At 42.7% G+C, this 20,945-nt stretch overlaps 1 protein-coding gene across 2 annotated transcripts in view; it reads left to right on the top strand.

Moving 5' to 3' along the window:
• The window catches only part of dtx2 (deltex 2, E3 ubiquitin ligase), an 89,419-nt gene that overhangs the window by 53,470 nt on the left and 15,004 nt on the right, over positions 1-20,945 (top strand). For both annotated transcript variants that reach the window (XM_061247767.1, XM_061247766.1), the window contains one exon: positions 3,743-3,901. In XM_061247767.1, coding sequence (XP_061103751.1) covers positions 3,743-3,901 — 159 coding nt within the window. The remainder of the gene's footprint in view (positions 1-3,742; positions 3,902-20,945) is intronic.

Here is a 20,945-nt window from a genome sequence, read left to right as displayed (position 1 = left end):
GTGTGGTGATGGACAGCAGACTGTCCCTCTCCGAGAACATTGCGGCGGTGACCATGCAGGTTCTTCCTATACAACATATGGAGAATCCGCCCCTTTCTCACCCCCTACTCGACCCAGCTCCTGGTCCAAGCGATGGTTCTGTCCCACCTGGACTACTGCAGTTCCCTCTTGGCTGGCCTCCCAGCGTCCGCCATCAGACCCCTCCAACTTATCCAGAATGCAGCAGCTCGTCTGGTCTTCAACCTTCCCAAATACATCAAATTCAAAACATTGGTGCTAGCCTTCCAAGCAGTTAAGGGGTCTTCCCCAGCTTACCTACAAAAAATCATCAGACCCTACACCCCTGCCAGGCCTCTTCGTTCAGCCTCCACAGGCCGCTTGGCACCTCCCCCTCTCCGAACTTCCACCTCACGCTCATGACTTCTGTCTGTTCTGACTCCACGGTGGTGGAACAAACTCCCTGTTGAGGTCAGAACTGTAGAATCTCTTCCCACCTTCAAGCGCAAACTGAAGACGCGCCTCTTCAAGCAGCACCTCTCCCCGTCCCTCCCTACCTCCCTGTGAACCTTAATTGTTGTCCTTCTGTGATTTACTTTTTTGTGTATCGGTATTTTTAGTTTGGCTAGGTAAGCAGTGTTTGGCTCGTTAAGTTTGGTCACTTTTGCTTTGTTGTTTGTTTATTTGTTTGTTAGAATTAAAAAAAAAATTTTGAATAGGCCCTGGTCCTTATCGTAGTTGTACAGGTAGCAGTTGAAATTGTACTTCCCTCTCGGGTCTTTCAGCGCACTTTTCCCTGGTTATGGGTATGCACTTTGTTGTACGTCGCTCTAGATAAGAGCCTCTGCCAAATGCCATTAATGTCATGTAATGTATAGCATTGCAGTGCATAAACCCCTCAATACAAAGGCAAATTGAGAATTCAGTGGTGCAGGCACTGGTCTATGGAGAAAAAAGTGGAATGGTCAGATGAGTCATACTTCACCATATTCTGAGTGCATGTGTGGCATAGGAGAGAGTTTCACACACACTTGTCTCTCGAGTATGCAAAGAATTGTGAAAAAAAATAAATAAATAAAAAATCCAGTGAGCAGCAGTTCTGCAGACAGAAACGCATTGTTAACCCTCTGGGGTCTGAGGGCAAAATGAGGAAGACTGGTGACTGTGCCAAGCTCTGACGTTTGTGTCATTTTTATCAACTTTATATACAAGTGTTTCATGTCTTTGTTTTCAGCGCAAACTCAGCTACAATAATATGGCAACAGTAAGTAGGTCAGAATCATATGTTGGTTGTAAACATATGGAGCAGTGAGCCAATTATGCTGCTCCACATGAGCCGGCCAAAACCCTCCAATGTGGCTGAATTACAACAATTTTGCAAAGATGAGTGGGCCAAAATTCCTCCACAGCGCTGTACTTTTTCACTCCACTGTATATATTCATTCACTGAACTTCGTTCATCTAGGTCTTGGGTATCAAAACATGACAAAATATTGCAGCAAATCCAATTTGAAATTTAAAATAAATTACAAAAATGATAGTGTTGTTCCTACTATTTTTCAGCACCAGTTGACAGTGGGAGGGGCTAATGGCCTTTCTTCAATAAATATTTATGTGGTATGTGAGTTTCTGAAGCAAAACTAAAAAATTCACAGGAACTGTGGAATGTAGTTCGTTCATCCTGGGCTGAAATACCAGTTTCTAGGTGCCAGAAGTTGGTTGACTCAATGCAACGCAGATGTGCAGCAGTTATCAAAAACAATGGTTATGCAACAAAATATTAGTTCAGTAATTTAAAGAAGTTATATCTTGAAAAATTTCTTCAGTTTATACAGTTTGAAGAGAAAACTGCCATTTTTAAAAAACATTTTACAGTTTCCTTTTCTTTGCTTCCTGTAAAAGAATAATGGAGGCTTGATAAAACTTGCTCATGTTTTGATTTGGAATTGAATGTGTAATGTTTCCACTCCATTTGAAAGATTGAACTAAAAGCTATTAAAATATTTGCCCTTTTCACTTTTTTAACGCACTGCTATTTATTTGAACACGACTGTAGCTACTGTGCTTCATAAAAATCAAACAATGATTGGGAATAGTCTGGTTGACTTGGCGACTACAAACAATAGCTGCGTGACTGTTCTGGTTTCGGCATTAAGACTCCACTGACAATTACTGATTATTGACACAATGCCCTTTGTCTAGCTTCACATCATAATGATGGAAACAACAATGCAATGATTGAGAAATAATCAATGAGTTGACCACCATGTGTAAATCCAATGTGTCATTATACCAAAGTGCACACTACAGTCGTCACTAAAGGCAGCATATCCTAGTTACAGGAATCACTCCGACACAAAACAAAGTCTCACAATCATACCAACTGTATGATTCCACAGTGTTCCACTCTATCCTTCTGTGAAGTGTCATTTTAAAGATGGAGGACAACCATTTAATCTCATACTACTGTTCTCGCTTTCTAAAGTAAAAGGCACAGTCGCATTGCCCACTGTCAGCCTCTTTTGTAGTGAATCTATTAGCAGGATCACCCTCATTGAACAAGGCAACTTGCAACCTCTCATTCAAATGGGATTGTTACCGTTTCTACTGCATTTATAGTAATTGTAGCATGTATATGCAACCTGTTTGCTTAAAATGAATTACCATGTAGTCCCAGAAATGAACAAAATTTCACAAAAATACACAATTAGGATTTTGAATTACAGGAGAATTGTAGATTTCTATATTCAGGAATGTGAAACAAATTGAAAGTAAATTTTGACCAGATAGTAATTTTGTGAAGTTTTTCTCCTCCCCTGTGAAATGGCCCGAGTACGAGATTTGTTTTTTTCTGAGAGATAACCTTTTCCGATGATGAAAACATTCTATCCTGGTGGGAGTGGTCTCTTCCAGGATGACAATGCCCCCATTCGAAGGGCAATAGTTTGATGAGTATGAGAATGATTCATCATATGCTTCGGCCTTCGCATTCAATAAGATAATTGTTTTCCATCCCTCTCGTACACCACCGAGATGAAGACAGCAGAGTAGGCTATGGCAACATTTTGAAGAACATTGTTCCTAATCTGCAAAAATCTCAGTGTAAAATATGTTGCATCAAACATAGTTTGCCTCTAACAATTATATAATACACTCACCAAGCACTTTATTAGGTATTTATTACACTTATTTTTTTGACTTCTAGGGCTGTAGCCTAGCCTGGTGTGTGACACATGTATTAAACAATTCATTGAAATCTAAAAGGGTGAGGTCAGAAAGTGATTGATTTCTCAAAGAATGCCCCAGTGGCAATTATTAGACTTGCCACAAAAGGCAAAATCTCATTCACAAAAACAGAATGTGCTTTTGTACTTTTCTTTGGCAAGTTCTTTGGCGAGTTAGATTCCAAAACTGTCCCGCAGAGGCCTTTGACTTCCTCTGAATCTTATATTGGAGAGATTAAATTTTCAGTTAACAGCAGTTAAACAATTGCCAAAAGAGGCTTTTGGTTGCTTGAGTAACAGTGCACAATTTGGTCTTCACCTGCCACACCAGTGGTGAGCAAATCCTAAATTAATTTGGTTCTCTGCTGGGCAACCAACATCCGGAACCAACAGAATAAATGTAAGCGGAAAATAAGTAATAATTTCTGGTTGCCTGCTTCGCAACCCTTTGTCACATTTTGGTTGTCCCAGGTGGCCAGGCAACCGATTTGTTCACCCCCCCCCCCACCTTGTCTTCTCAGGACTGCATCATTTGCATGGAACGGCTGAGTTGTCCTTCTGGCTATGAGGGAGCATTGGACTGCCAGGCTATGCCACCCAACACAGTCGGCAAGTTCACCAAGTGTGGTCACAACCTGCATCTGCTCTGCATGCTGGCCATGTATAACAATGGAACAAAGGTGTGTGGAACCACATCAATAAAGCTCTTTATGAGAGTGCCGTGTAGCCAGTTTCATAATGTTAACATCAGAAAATACAAGAATGTTTGCTGCTGTTGGGGAAGCAAGGATTCATTAAAATGTGTTTCAAACAGCATTAAAACCAGCAGTTTTAACTGTTAACACCCTTGATTAAATGTCCAGCACTCTGAATACAAGTGTGGCAACAGTTAAAACACCTCACTTAACCAACATGTAAAATGTTTATTTGATTTAATTTGGTAATAATCAAAGATATGAATTATCAATGAAATCGCCAAATTCAGTGATCAACCTTTATCAAAATGCACAACCAAGTGAAAATCGATGCAAATATGCACTTCTAATGGTATAGACATGGTATATCTACCTTAAAACAATGAAGGTTACAGACACGTAACAGTCATAATAGAAATGGATGAAAGAAAATACCAAACCCCAGCTTGTTTCCTCCCAAAATGCTCAAGACTTGAGGACAGCCAATATTCCCAAAACCAGACCAGATGCACAAGCACTCAGGCGCTTATTGCGCACACAGATTAATGTGGAGATGACAGGCTAGTACAAGCATTTGGATCGGTATTGATGCGCTCACGGCTGGTGAGAACCGCGTCATTAACATGGGGGCGGAAGTGAAACGCAGCAGTGTTTCAACATAAGTTTCATTTTTCAACAGGTAAAGTAGTGTGCTTTTTTTGTTACAGCCTTATTCCAAAATGGAATAAATTCATTTTTTTCCTCAAAATGAAAAAAAACTTTTTTGCAAATTTATTAAAAATAAAAAACTAAGAAATCACATGTGCATAAGTATTCACTGCCTTTGCCATGAAGCTCAAAATTGAGCTCAGGTGCATCCTGTTTCCACTGATCAACCATGAGATGTTTCTACAACTTAGTTGAAGTTCACCTGTGGTAAATTCAGTTGATTGGACATGATTTGGAAAGGCACACACCTGTCTATATAAGGTCCCACAGTTGACAGTGCATGTCGGAGCACAAACCAAGCATGAAGTCAAAGGAATTGTCTGTAGCACAAATCTGGGGAAGGCTCCAGAAAAATCTCTGCTGCTTTGAAGGTCCCAATGAGCACAGTGGCCTCCATCATCCGTAAATGGAAGAAGTTCAGAACCACCAGGACTCTTCCTAGAGCTGGCTTGCCGCCCGTCTAAACTGAGCAATCGGGGGAGAAGGACCTTAGTCAGGGAGGTGACCAAGAACCCGATGGTCACTCTGGCAGAGCTCCAGCATTCCTCTGTGGAGAGAGGAGAACCTTCCAGAAGGACAACCATCTCTGCAGCAATCCACCAATCAGGCCTGTACAGTAGAGTGGCCAGACAGAAGCCACTCCTTAGTAAAAGGCACATGGCAGCCCGCCTGGAGTTTGCCAAAAGGCACCTGAAGGACTCAACAAAATTCTCTGGTCTGATGAGACAAAGATTGAACTCTTTGGCGTGAATGCCAGGCGTCATGTTTGGAGGACACCAGGCACCGCTCATCGCCTGGCCAATACCATCCCTACAGTGAAGCATGGTGGTGGCAGCATCATGCTGTGGGGATGTTTTTCAGCGGCAAGAACTGGGAGACTAGTCAGGATTAAGGGAAAGATGAATGCAGCAATGTACAGAGACATCCTGGATGAAAACCTGCTCCAGAGCACTCTTGACCTGAGACTGGGGCAACAGTTCATCTTTCAGCAGGACTACGACCCTTAGCACACAGCCAAGATATCAAAGGAGTGGCTTCAGGACAACTCTGTGAATGTCCTTGAGTGGCCCAGCCAGAGCCCAGACTTGAATCCGATTGAACATCTCTGGAGAGATCTGAAAATGGCTGTGCACTGATGCTCCCCATCCAACCTGATGGAGCTTGAGAGGTGCTGCAAAGAGGAATGGGCGAAACTGCCCAAAGATAGGTGTGCCAAGCTTGTGGCATCATATTCAAAAAGACTTGAGGCTATAATTGCTGCCAAAGGTGCATCAACAAAGTATTAAGCAAAGGCTGTGAATACTTATGTACATGTGATGTCATTATGGGATGTTGTGTGGAGAATTTTGAGGAAAAAAATGAATTTATTCCATTTTGGAATAAGGCTGTAACATAACAAAATGTGGGGAAAGTGAAGCGCTGTGAATACTTTCCGGATGCACTGTATATGTGCTGCTGCATCATGTGAATTAGTTGTAACAATAAACGTATAATTGAACTTGAGTAAAATTAACAGTTGGTTTATATTACTACATACACTCACTGAGCACTTTATTAGGTATCTTTTTTAGACTTCTACTGCTGTAGCCTATCCACTTCGATAGTGGATCACATATTCAGAGATTCTCTTCTGCATACCACTATTGTAATATGTGGTTTGACCAGTCTGGCCATTCTCCTCTGACGTCTCTCATTAACAAGGCGTTTCTGTCTGCAGAACTGCTGCTCTCTGGATTTTTTTTCGTTTTGTTTTTTGAACCATTCTTTGCAAACTCTAGAGAGTAGTGTGCGTGAAAATCCAAGGAGAATTTCTGAAATACTCAAGCCACCCTGTCTGCCACCAACAATCATTCCATGGTTAAAGTCACTTTTAATCAAATTTTTTCCCCATTCTGATGGCTGATGTGAACATTAACTGAAGCTCCTGACCTGTATCTACATGATTTTATGCATTGCACTGCTGCCACACAATTGGCTGATTAGATAATCACATAATAAGTTGGTGTAATAAAGTAAAAATATTCCAAATAAAGTGCTCAGTGAGTGTATATGCTACATTAAGAATAACAATAATTCAGAAAAGAAGATTAATAAAACAAAATTATCAAAAGGAAAAAAACTTAGAACCTTATAGTTTGTGTTTGGGGTAGATTTAGGGCAGTGGTGCCCAACCTTGGTCCTGTTTATGCTAGTTTTTGTTCCAACCAAAGTTGCAATCCCTGAATTTTAAAAGGCTGTAAGTGTTACTTTATTTGCTTTTCATGTCTAGAGGAATTATTTACCCGCTTATGACATACAGTGGATAGAAAATGAATACACCCCCTGAACATTTTTTTATGTCTTGTTGTGTAACGGAATGTAAATTTAATGGATTAAAATGGGACTTGTTTTTCCCTGACCCAAAGAACACAACATGCCATATGAATGCAGTGAAATTATTTTAATTTGAAAGAAAGAGTGCATTTAATGGACAAAACTGAAATTTCCTCATTTTTAAAGTATACACCCCCCTGAGTCAATACTTGGTGGAAGCGCCTTTGGCAGCAATTACAGCTACCCGTCTTTTTGGGTAGCTCTGCACAAGGTTGGCGCACCTGGACTTTGAGATCTTCCCCCACTCCTCTTTGCAGCACTGTTCAAGCTGGGAGAGGTTTGTTGGTTTGCACTGATGGACAGCAACCTTCAAGTCATTCCACAAGTTTTCAATTGGATTTAGGTCAGGGGTTTGGCTTGGCCATTCCAGCACATCCACCTTGTTCTTTACAAGCCACTCAGTGATAGCTTTGGCCTTTGGTCATTGTCGTGCTGGAATATGATTTTTGGACCCATTCTCAGTCTCCTTGCAAACTTCTTCAGGTTCTTCTCCAGAATATCTCTGTATTTGGCCCCATCCATCCTCCCTTCAATGTTGACAAGTTTCCCAGTCCCTTTAGATGAGAAACATCCCCATAACATTATGCTGCCACCCCCGTGCTTCACAGTCGGGATGGTGTTTTTTTGGTGATGAGTGGTGTTGGGTTTTTGCCAAACATAGCGTTTGGCATTCATGCCAAAAAGTTCTATTTTGGTTTCATCAGACCACAAAAGTTCTGCCAGTTTGTTGCAGGTTCCCCAAGGTGTTCTTTTGCAAATTTCAAGCGGGCCTCCTGGTGGACCTTTTTGAGAAATGGCTTTTTTCTTGCCACCCTTCCATACAGGCCAGATGTGTGCAATAACTTTGATATAGTTGTATGATGCACAAATTTCCCTCTGTTGGCCATAAAATCCTGGAGCTCTTTCAATGTTGCCATTGGATTCTTGGTAGCCACTCTGACCAATTGTCTTATTTCCCGGTCATCCAGTTTAGACGGACCCCCTGATTTTGGCAGACTGTCAGTGGTGCCATGCACTTTCCATTTCTTAATTATGGTCTTAACAGTGCTCCAAGGTATCTTCAAAGCCTTAGAAATCTTCTTATATCCCTCACCTGATGTGTACCTTTCCAAAACTTTGACACAGACTTCTTTTGCGAGATCTTTGGAGGCCATGCTTCTGCCTTTCAGTGAGACTGCTCTTCCATACTAAGGGACCATGGTAAACAGCTGTTTTTATTCATGTTATCAGGTTAATTGCTGTGATTTCACACAGGTGTGGGGCAATTAGCTATTGTTTGGTCTTGAAGGCAATTTGCCATTTACTGAGATAGCTTATGGGATGATTCAGTAAAGGGGGTGGATACTTATCAATTTATTGCAATTGTTCATTTTAAATGAATGTTAAAACATTTTTTTAATTGGTTTATCACTTTGAAAAGGTTAAGTACTGTATGTATATTTGTAGAAAAAACACATAGATTAATTGCACTTTAATGACAGGCTATATGTCAAGTAAATCTGAAAAAATGTTCAGGGGGTGTATTCATTTTCTATCCACTGTATGTCAGAAATAGCTATGCATGGCATGAAGAATACGAATCCTATGCTGTGCATATTGTGCTCCTAATTAAGTTCTTCAACACTTGTTTCATTCTGATCATATTTTTCCTTAAACCCATTAAAGCAATGCAGATTTGGCACTCCCAAATTATTAGTTAATGGCTGTGTGTCCACACTTTCACCAGTTAGTAGCCCATTCACCCTAGTCTTTAATTTGATCAATTAAATAATGTTGTTACCTCTAAGTAATTGTTTGCAATATAGCATAATGAGCAGAACATGGACATCAAATTGTTATCCTTCATGGAGTGCTCGGATATTTCTTACGTGATGTGGCTTAAGAGGGTTAATAAACCCTCTAGACATAAAGCTTCAAATTAAGAAAAAAATATTTTAAAAATGATTAATAAAATAAATAATAAAAATTCTGTGCTTGGAATGAAAGCTGTCATACTAAGGATCGTGAGTGGGAACCAGTGGATTAGGGTATGTAGTCTCAAATTTCTCAAAATAATTTTGTATGGTTTTTTTATTTTTCATATTGAAGGAAAGAGTGCATCTCTGTCTCAACCTGAAGGTTGGGTAATTTCAGGACCAGCTGACAGAGGAGCCTAATCCTGCCCTCATTGAATTTGTTGGGGATTTTCAATATAGCCTATTTCTACAGAATTAAGCAAATAGGGTCTCTATTGGTAAATGACTGGGACAGGCAAGGTTTGGGGTTCGAATCCCAGTGTAGCCACAATAAGATGCGCACAGCCTCTTTACCCTGCATTTCTCCAGGGGAGGATTGTCTCCTGCTTAGTCTAATCAACTGTATGTCGCTCTGCAGAAGAGCGTCTGCCAAATGCCAATAATGTAATGTAATGTAATGAATGGACTCCATGCTTCACACCCATATTGTTCAATAGGCAAGATCACACTGTCAAAAATGGGAATTTTGAGTCCATCGACTGACTGAATAATTGTGCTTATTATGTTAATTTTATCTTTTGGGCTAAATCATGAAGTAAGTTTCTTCTTCCAAACAGAAACACAAACATGTAGTAGTAGAAAGGCCGGTGCTTTTTTACTACCTTTTCTTACCTCTTTACTACCTTTTAGGAAAAGTCATGGAAAGATATATTGCATTTACTGTATTGGAGTCATTTTAATATTAAAGACACACTGAACAGAAGTTTGAGCAGCACTTGCGATGTGATGTATACAGAAGTGAAATGGCTTTCGGGGGGAATTTTTGGAGGGTGGGCAGTCGATCTGAATGTCATTAAATGAGGAGAGGGAAATAGAGCTGTAGCCTTTGGCTCTGGGGGGAAGAATACGTGCCGCTGCATGAAAGGACATTGATTGGACGGAAACAGAAAATGTACATTAATTTCATCTAAATACACGCCCGCTGGTACACAATGACGTTAAGTCTTGTAAAATCTTGTTTTCCAGTAAGTTGGTGGAAAAAAACGTTGGTGTGGTAAGTATTAAAATGTTGTAATGTTTTTGGAATATATACTTCAAGACATGTTCGTATGGTCATGAAGAATTGACTAAATTGAGGAAAAAGTGAATTTTGATTTCAGCATGTCTGTAAAGTCAAAAACGCCCGATGGCCTTTCTAGTGTTAAACTACCAGCCCTTGAACAATGGGCACATTTATTTATTTACTTCCTGTAACACTGTGGTCCTCTCAGCTTGAATGAAAACATTGTCCGTGGCCAAATTTGCTCAGATCACGTTGATTAATGTTGTGAATGACTGTAGTTCAGTTCTGGAGTGAAAATTTGTACCGCAGATTTTCCGAAAATTTTCTGGAAAACCCCCCAAATAGTCTGTAGATTTCATCTGGGCCTAGCCATGAGTCTTATCCTATAATTTTTTATCAGGTTAGAGACTATTGGACGGATTTCAACCATTCCTCCATGGACATTTTTTGAGAATCATTGATATCGTTGGGTTGGGTTGCGTTGCGCTTATGGACCCCCCTCTTCAGTTCAGACCAGTTTTTAATGGGATTGAAGCCTGGGGACTGAGATGGCCATTAGAGAACATGGACTTTGATGTATGTTTGGAGCCATTGTCTGGCAGGACAGTCTTTCGAAAGTGGTTTCATGTTTTATTTGGCGCTCCAGCCTCGGGAGATCTGCCAGGCAGCGGCAAATTTGCATATCGTTTATTTATTTTATTTTTTTATTTATTTTTTTATTCCCAAAACCTACTTTTTGTTCACACAACCACCACCTGACAAATGTGAGCACTATGTACACAGTTTGCAGACCTGTCATATAGTAACTGTTCTGCATGTGAATGGATGTCAAAATACTCTCCAATGTTATTAGTAAGTTGGTCCGGGCAAATTATTTTTTGAAGTTCTCTTCACTGCACAAAAGTTATTTGAGAAAACGTTAAAAGTCCCAGAAATTGTATGAAAACATTCGGAAACATAGCTGACCATAGTTACATGATTTTTGCAGATCTCAGATCTCAGCTTTCAGTTTAGCTAGACCTATATTATAATCTGAAGAGCTGGACACGAGCACAGTTAACTCGTAATGTTACTGGCATAGTTCTGTCATTGGGTCAGTGCAGAATACGGACAGTTGAAGTGGTTATACACTTGCTACACTATTTGCTTTTATGCATGTTTTTTATGTTTTCCGGCTGTCATCCATCTGTCCGTCCCATTGTGAACGCCTTGAGGGAATTTCTTCAAAATTGGCACAAATGTTTCATACTAATAGGACAACATTATGAAGTGACGACATGTTATATCCAAACGGTCAAAGGGCAACTTCACTTTCGACCTACAACTCTATTGTGTAGTTTTAACCTGACTCAGTAGGGGAACCCATCAGAGTAACCAGATTAAATAAAAGTACATAAATGTCCAATTGAAACACAGATGAGGTTGAGGGATGGCAGGAGCACCAATAGGTGCCACTGTCAGGCAAGGGGACAGCCTTGGTGCTACAGCTGAATCAGCAGTGGCAGGAGGGAGTTGTACGGCTGGTCTTGGGCTGGAGCTCCGGGCCTGGAGGGGGTGCTCAGGAAAAGTTGGGCTTGCGCTCCGGGCAGGTGCCCAGAGCGGGGAGAAGAGGAAAGTAACATTGTTAGGGGGTCCAGATAGTAATTGTTCAATAACAGCAGGAGGGAGAGGTACCTGCGTCCGATAAATAGAACCCCGGCAGAATAAGGCTATGGCAGCGTAGCTAAGGGAAACCGAGGCAGTGGCCAACACAGCCATGAGGGCAGGCTTGAGACGGTCACCACCAGACCATGACTGGTTATGCTTAACACAGCACTACCAACAATGATCCATTCACAGCACTGACCGCCACGTCCACCAGAGCCTCTATAGCTTGTGCCAGCCAGCCACTTCTGCCCCTCAACTATAGGACAGACTAAAGAGATACGTTTTTACCCTAGCTTTAAATAAGGTGATGGTGTCTGTACCCTGAACATGAGCAGGCAATTTGTTCCACAGGAAAGGAGCACGATAGGAAAAGGCAAAAAAATTGAGTATTCATGAGGAAGCATAAGGATGAAGTAAATTGTTTAAATACAGAGGGGCAAGCCCATGTAAGAATACGAGCTGCTGCATTTTGAATTAGCTGGAGCCCTTTCAGAGAGGAATTTGCACATCCATTATATGTTAATGTGGGGAAAATTAAGTCCATCACGCCAGCAAGGGTGGGCTCATGGCAGCTGTGGTGTAGAGTGCTCACATCTGCCACTTGGTGGTGGTTGTGCGAAAAACAATCCCGAAACCACTTTGGATTGCGTGTCATTTTGCTCCGCCTGTTACCGGCCACAATGCATTGCAATGCACAATGCCCTGCATGCATGTGGCTGGCTCTTTCAGATGCAGCAAGTTAATTGATTAATTGGTTGGTAATTATATTCAGCTGCCCAAAAGGAATAAAAAAAGGAAACGCAACCACTGTATGATGATGTTTGGAGAACGTTTGTTTATTGTACTGAGTAAGGTGGTGGTATCCTTCCTGACTGATTCTTCTCTAGGTTTGTGTTCTTGCAGTGTCCTTGTCAGTACTGGTAGCATGAGGCAGTACCTGCAGCCAAATCAGGTTCCGCAAGTAGTCCAGCTCTTCCAGGATGGCACATCCAGGCAGTACCTGCAGCCCAAGCACAGTGTAGCACAGTGTCAAGAGCATGTAGGTATTATCAGGAGACCGCCCATTACACAAGCTGGACAGGGCCGTAGAAGGGCATAAACACAGCAGCAGGACTGGTATGGCCTCCAGCAGGCTACTCGTGTGCATGTTTCTGACTAGAAACTGTCAGAAATAGACTCCATGAGGGTGGCATGAGGGCCCGATGTCCTCTAGTGGGTCCTGTGCTCACAGCCCAGTATCATGCAACTTGATTAGCATTTGTGAGAGACCACCAGAATTGGCAGGTCCGCCATTGGCTCCCTATTCTCTTCACAGATGAGAGCATGTTCATACTGAGCTCATGTGACAGGCATGAAAGAGTCTGCAGACACTGTGGTAAACGTTATGCTGCCTGTAACACCATCCAGCATGACCAGTTTGACGGTGGGTCAGTGATGGTCTGGGGAGGCTTATCCTTGGAGGGTTGCACCGACCTCCATGTCATAGCTAACGGTACCCTGACTGCTGTTAGGTACCGGGATGAAATCCTCAGACTGATTGTCCGACCTTCCGCTGGTGCAGTGGGCCCTGGGTTCCTCCTGGTGCAGGACAATGCCCAGCCTCTTGTGGCCAGAGTGTAGGCACTTTGTGGATGAGGAAGGCATTGATGCCATTGACTGGCCCTCACGTTCCCCTGACCTAAATCCAATTGAGCACCTATGGGACGTTATGTATCGGTGCATCCGACGCCAGGAAGTACCACCACAGACTGTCCAGTAGCTCACTGATGCACTGATCCATGTCTGGGAGGAGATCCCCCAGGACACCATCCGCCGACCATCAAGAGCATGCCCAGACATTGTCAGGAGTGCGTACAGGCACGCAGGGGCTATACACACTACTGAGTCACATTATGAGTTGGCGTGATATAAAAAAAAAAAAAGAAGTTGGATCAGCCTATGATTTACAGTTTTTACTTTGATTTTCGGTATGATTTTGAATCCAGCCCTCAATGAGTTGATGATTTTGGTTTCCTTTGACCGTTGTTACGTCGTTTTGTTGTAAAGATTTTCAACTTGAATAATTCTTGTCCCTTAAGTGTTCCCTTAATTATTTTGAGCAGCGTAGGAACATTAAAAGAAAATCCATGTGTGTTGTAGTTGAGAGGTTGTGGAATGCAGGGACTTGTAGTCCTATTGTCCCTACATCCCCATTGATCTCAGGATTCTAATTCTGTGTACTCCCTGAGAGCACATGAGTCCAGTACAGTCAATAGTCAAAGTTAATTTGACAGTTAACTCAGGCATGTAACATATGGGCAGTTCATATTGCCTGTGAAGATACTGAGCCTATTCATACTGGCTGTAACTGGGCATATTGTAGGTTCTATCTATCTTGGCTTAGCAAGATCAACATCAAAAAATGTTTGGATATTGCACCAAAACAAAATACCAACGAAAGCACGTCTATTCTTCAGGGTTAGTTAAGAACTGGAATGTTGGTCGGCCAGCAGGTATTCAAGAACTAGGTATGTCCAGTTAAACTTTATTTTACATTACATTACATGTCATTTGTCTGACGCTTTTATCCAAAGCCATTTAAAGTTTATTAGACTAAGCAGGAGACAATCCACCCCTGGAGCAGTGCAGAGTTAAGAGGCTGTGCAGATCTTATTGTGGCTACACCGGGGATCGAACCACCAACATTCCCAGTCCCAGTCATGTACCTTAAGTCATGTATGCTACAGGTCGCCCTTGTGGAAGGCATCCTATTTCTAGAGAGCTCCGAGAGCGCCACGGTGAAGGTACTCTCTGGATCAGATAACAATTTAGTCTTCAGTGGGTTGCGATTTAGTCTGGTCCAAGCAGTGTGGTCTTAGTCCCTTCTACTTTGCCTTAGCGGTACTATGTAGCAGCTATCTAAAATGGGTGTACTTAAGAAGCACTACCAAGGAGCCATTTGAGAGTTGCTTTTATTAAGGTCTCATAGCATGCACCATCCGCCTTTGTTCAGGTTACTGTCAAGGATTAAGGGAGGAATAATATTGAGCCGGACTTTGTTTGCATTGCATGTCAGGTTGGGGCAGAGATGTTCACAAGTAATCAAATGCAAGTCTGAGTCAAGTCTCTGAGCTAGAGTCCAGTCTCCAGAATGGTGCAGCCTAAACAACAGTATGGCTAGAGAAATTCATCACGATTCCTATGCTAAGTGAAGATATAGAAACCAGAAGTGTAGAAGACATATTTTGTATATGACATCAAGTGTGTGACAATTGAATAAGCAGTAGTATCAGGGGCACACAAAAAGATAGTGGTTATTTATTTTATTTATTCATATATCAATTAACTACCACACCTGAGCCAACGTTTTCTCAAGATGGCTGGAGAAAGGCTTGCCAAAACCTCAGGTCTGGTGTGGTAGGTAATTGATATATCAATAAATAAGATAAAATAAATAGCCATTCTATTTTTTTCTGACTCATGTGACATAATGTAAGCATTACCATGGGCTGTAATATCAGATGATAGTCAATAGGGACAGAATAGGGGCCAGTTACATGAACACAGATTAATCTTAATCCTGGACTAAATGCAGTTTTGTATGGATAATCCATCCATCCATCCATTATCTTAACCTGCTTATCCTGAACAGGATCACAGGGGGGCTGGAGCCTATCGCAGCACACATTGGGCAAAAGGCAGGAATACACCCTGGACAGTCCATCGCAGGGCTGTATGGGTAATCTCAAATTAAATTTAGTCTACGACTATTATAACTTCATTTGTAAACTAATTTACAAAGTGTTGAAATTTGAATGCAGTATTGGTTTATGAATATACTCTTACTTTTTCATTTTAAAATTAAAGGTACCTGTTAAGCATTTACTTTAATCATTCCAAAAAATCTAATGAGGCTAGATATTGTATATGCAAGAAATCGGGAGCTATGATTTTTGGGACTGCATCTACATTATTCAAAGACTCCAAGATACGGCCACACAAGCACCAAGATACCTCGCCCGGAAAAGGGAAACTGAGGCCCCCTTCTGGAGCCAGACACGGGAGGGGAGCTCGTCGGCGAGCATATAGTGGCCGGGCATTATCCCATCGGGCCCGGCCAGACACAGTCCGAATTGGTCACGTGGGTTCGCCGCCCTGTGGGCTCACCACCTGCAGGGGTCGGCATCGGAATCGGGTGCTTTGCCCAACGGGCAGTAGGCAAAGGCGGGGATCCGGGCGTGCTGATCCTCAGCGTCGCAGACTGATTCTGGAGACGTGGAACGTCACCTCTCTGGTGGGGAAGGAACCGGAGCTAGTGCGGGAGGCGGAGCAGTACCAACTAGATATAGTTGGGCTCACCTCCATGCACAGCACTGGTTCCGGAACCAAACTCCTGGAGTTGCTCAGGGTGAGAGGCGCCGGGCGGGTGTGGGGATACTCACAAGCCACCGGCTGAGTGCCACTGTGTCGGAGTTCCACCCGGGGAACAAGAGGGTCGCCTCTCTGCGACGGCACTTCAGAGTATCCAGCCTTCTTGGAGTCACTGGGCAGCATCCTGGAAAGGGTGCCACCCGGAGACTCCATAGTTCTGCTGGGCGACTTCAACGCTCACGTGGGCAATGACGGAGAAACCTGGAAGGGGGTGATTGGGAGGAATGGCTCTGGACATTGTTGGGCTGTCTTGGCTGACACGCCTCTTCAGTGTCGCGTGGAGGTCGGGGACAGTACCTGCAGAGTGGCAGACCGGGGTGGTGGTCCCCATTTTCAAGAAGGGGGACCGGAGGGTATGTTCCAATTATCGGGGTATCACACTCCTCAGCCTCCCCAGGAAAGCTTACTCTCGGGTGCTGGAAAGGAGGCTCCGACCGACGGTTGAACTTCAGATTCAGGAGGAGCAATGTGGCTTCCATCCTGGTCGTGGAACAGTGGACCAGCTCTTTACCTTGGCGGGGTTGCTGGCGGGGTCATGGGAGTTAGCCCATCCAGTCCACATGTGCTTTGTGGACTTGGAGAAGGCTTTCGACCGTGTCCCCCGGGGAACCCTGTGGGGGGTACTGCGGGAGTATAGGGTACCGGGGCCGTTGTTATGAGCCATCCGGTCCCTGTATAACCAAAGTGAGAGCTGTGTCCGCATCCTCGGCACAAAGTCAAGCACGTTTCCAGTGGGTGTTGGACTCCGCCAAGATTGCCCCTTGTCACCGGTCCTGTTTGTGATATTCATGGACAGGATCTCAAGGCGCAGCCAAGGTGAGGAGAGTGTCCGGTTTGGTGACCTCAGAATTGCGTCTCTGCTTTTTGCGGATGACGTGGTTCTGCTGGCTTCATCGGACCGTGACCTTCCGCACGCACTGGAGCGGTTTGCAGCCGAGTGTGAAGCGGCCGGGATGAAAGTCAGCACCTCCAAGTCCGAGGCCATGGTTCTCTGGCGGAAAACGGTGGATTGCTCCCGAGGTTGGGAACGGTCATTGCCCCAAGTGAAGGAGTTCAAGTATATCGGGGTCTTGTTCATGAGTGAGGGTAGAAGGGAGCGTGAGATCGACAGGCGGATCGGTGCAGCGTCAACAGTAATGCGGTATATATGGTCACAAGCTTTGGGTAGTGACCGAAAGAACGAGATCGTGTATACAAGCGGCCAAAATGAGCTTCTTCCGTAGGGTGGCTGGGCTCAGCCTTAGAGATAAGGTGAGGAGCTCGGACATCCAGAGGGAGCTCGGAGTAGAGCCACTACTCCTTCACATCGAAAGGAGCCAATTGAGGTGGTTTGGGCATCTGGGGGCCTCCCTTTGGAGGTTTTCTGGGCTCGTCCAACTGGGCGGAGACCCCAAGGTAGACCCAGAACCCGCTGGAGAGATTATATATCTCTCCTGGCCTGGGAACGCCTCGGGATCCCCCAGGAGGAGCTGGAATGTGTTGCTGCGGAGTGGGACGCCTGGAATACCCAGCTTAGCCGACTGCCACCGCGACCCGACTCCAGATAAGCGGGTGAAAATGGATGGATGGATGGATCTACATTATGCTGCTGGAAAACCTAGAATCCTAAGGAATGCCATTGCACTATTGCATAGTAAAATTATAAATCATTTCAAAACCGCATGCAACTACAGTCCATGCCAAACTCGGGTTCTGCGTTTACAAACAAGCTCTCTTGAAAGTTCATATTTGTACGACACTAGAATACCAAACAATGTCCACGCAACTAGTACATAACGTTACCTATCAGGACATTAAAAATCACTCGCTGTCCTGCTTCCATATCGATCTTAAAGACCGGGGGCCTCATTTATAAACGTTGCGTAGGCACAAAAGAATGCGTACGCCACTTTCTAAGCAAACTTTGGCATTTATAAAAAATGAACTTGACGGGAAAATGTGCGGTCCTCCACGGAAACTCTGACCCATGCGTACGCACATTAACTGGAGAAATGAGAAACTGCGACTCCGATAGCAATGGGATGAAACGCGGGAAATGGTGTGAAATTGATACTGTTGTGTCCTGTGCCTTTAATGCTCGTGACGTAAGACCAGGAAAACGGAATGTGAAACAGGAAGTAAAAAGGTATAAAGATTTGCCGGGAGTTGTGGCTGGGTATGGCTGCTGTAAGGACGTGCTTCGTCCCTGTTATACTTATTAAAGTGTTGTATTGTTGAATCTCGCTATACGGGTTCTCTCCCTTCCTAAGTGCAACACAACATTTGGCAATGAGAGAAGTCAAAAATGATACACAACAGATACCACTGTGTAAAATAAATCGAAATTGATTGTTGTTGATTGTACTCTTAAAGGGTTCAGATTTTCTGCATGTTTACACTAGGACTCGGAACTATACTGTCCTTTCAGGTCCTCTTTGCACTTTGTTGTACTGTCGAGGCCCGGCCCTAGGCCCCCCTGATGAGAGATTGACGGGGGATGGGTTAGGAAGGAATGCATTGTTAACCCCTCGCACACGCCATTGAGGTGGTAGCAAGAACGCCCGTAAGAGGAAAAATATGCGGTTCAGAGATAATGAGCAGCCCTACTTGTCAGCGGAGGAGTCTGAAGTCGGGGGACTTAGATTTAGAGTACTAAGGAGCAAGGTTAAAGTTCTGACTGAGGCCATGCAGTACATCGCTCTGGATAAGAGCGTCTGCTAAATGCCATGCAATGTAATGTAATGTAATGTAATGTAATGTAATGAAATATTACCTCTCACGTATCATATACGAAGAGTTAATTTGCAAAAACGGACAAAAGCCTCTCTTACAACGAATAAACAAACAGCTGTTTTATTGATGCTCCCTGCAGTGCCCAAAAAATATTAGGATATTATATAATATATATTATATAATATATATTATATAATTATATATATATATATATATATATATATATATTATATTATATAATATTAGGATTAGGATGATAAATATAAACGGAGATGTTGTAAAATAATCCCTCAAATATGTAGACGAATTGTTAAACATACCACATGTTATTAAATGTATTCTCATAAATAATATGGTGAACAGTCGGACAAATTGCGCTGCACTGATGCCGTTTACAATGCGTCAGTCGGGCAGATACGAGCATAGTTTCATATATTGTTATCATATTCATATATTATGTTTTATAATGTGTTTATTGTTATAAATTTTTGTTCGTTTTATCTCTTAATTTTGTAACTGTTTTCAATGGTGCTAGACAAATAATGTGTATTATTATCATTATTATTATTATTATTATTATTATTATTATTATTATTATTATCATCGTCATCATCACATTCGTTGTGCAGAACTGTTCGTCATTTACAATCAATCAGGATAATTCCCACACCTGTAGCTTTTCAGAGGCAATCAAATGGCTGAAATCCCTTTTCTTGGCCTTCTTTTCAGCGTTTGCCATTGTCGTCTTCCTGAAATGCATATTCATTAGGGGTGTTTCACTGCCTATTTATAGGCAACTGTGGGCGGGACATGAAGCTGGCAAAGTTGCGCCACATTTAGAGTTGATTGTGATTTATAAAGGAAAACTGGCGTGGGACGTGCGTATGCACTGTTTTATAAATCAGAATATTTTTTTGCGTACGCACGTCCTGGGTTTCATGCTTACGCAACCTTTTGACGTGAATCTACGCACAGTTTTATAAATGAGGCCCCAGGTTTTTAAAATAGTGCAACCCTTGATCAGGTTCCAGATCAAAATCCCATTACATGGCCGTTTTACTGAAAAAGCAGCTGCTTGTGTGAATGATGACAATGAAAATGTATGTGGCTTTTCAAGTTTGTTTTAACGTTACTGAACCTTACGCTTGTGGTTCTCTAGCTTGCATAGCTTTTTAAGATCAACCATTTGAAAGGCAAGCCAATGTTGCTGCAACTTGGCAGTCAACAAAATAAGAAAATACGCACTTCTGTTATGCTGATTAAAACAGTTAAGCAGTGGTGGGACCAGCTCTGGTGCTGGTGAACTGACTTACCTTTCCGTATGAGTTTTTAAATGTCTGTTGAAATTTGACGTGGTTGTCCCTGCATCTTTTATTTTAATTCTCCACATTTTTCTAGTTGTAATCATTTTGTTTAGCTCGATGAGCCTGAATTATTTAAACTCAAATGAACAACATGCGGAACTCTAATCTTAGTAAGCAATGCGAGAAATACAGCGTAGGGTGTTGCTATAGTTGCAACTAAAAGGCACATGGTGTGGCACGTAAAACAACCTTGGGTGTGTTTTAAATAAGGAATATATTTCATTTAATTGAAAACTAATCATTGGCTGTGACATTATTCACTTAGTCATTTGCATGATGCAATTTGGCAGACTTATTGTTCATGAGTCCTTATTGATGAGTCCGAGTCGAGTCTGAAGAATGCATTTCTGTTTGAAAAGATAAACCAACATGAAGACCAGAGCGCTGTCTTTGGGAGAAAAACAAGCCATTTTGAAGCTTAGAAAAGAGGGGAAAAGATCAGAGCCATTACACGAGCATCGGGGATAGCTTGTATGACAACTTGTATGACAAAATAAAGAAACTGCTGGCGTACTGAGCAAGAGACATCGAGAACAGGTCGACCAAGGAAAACAACAGTTGATGACAGAAACATTGTGAGATCTCCAAAGCATCAGTCAGTGACATCACAAACAATCTCCACAGGGCAGGGGTGAAGGTATCCCAATCTACCATTTGAAGAAGATTTAGAGAGAAGCAATATAGAGGCTATACCACAAGACGCAACCACTCATCAGTAGTAAGTAAGAATCTGAATCGAGATTACCCTTTACAAATAAGTGCAGAGATGAGCCCCAAAAGTTCTGGAACAAAGTTTT

This window comes from Conger conger, chromosome 7, assembly GCF_963514075.1.
Source record: "Conger conger chromosome 7, fConCon1.1, whole genome shotgun sequence".
Classification (NCBI taxonomy): Eukaryota; Metazoa; Chordata; class Actinopteri; order Anguilliformes; family Congridae; genus Conger; species Conger conger.
Note: the sequence above shows the minus strand (reverse complement) of the source record. Positions and strands in the feature narration are given on the sequence as shown.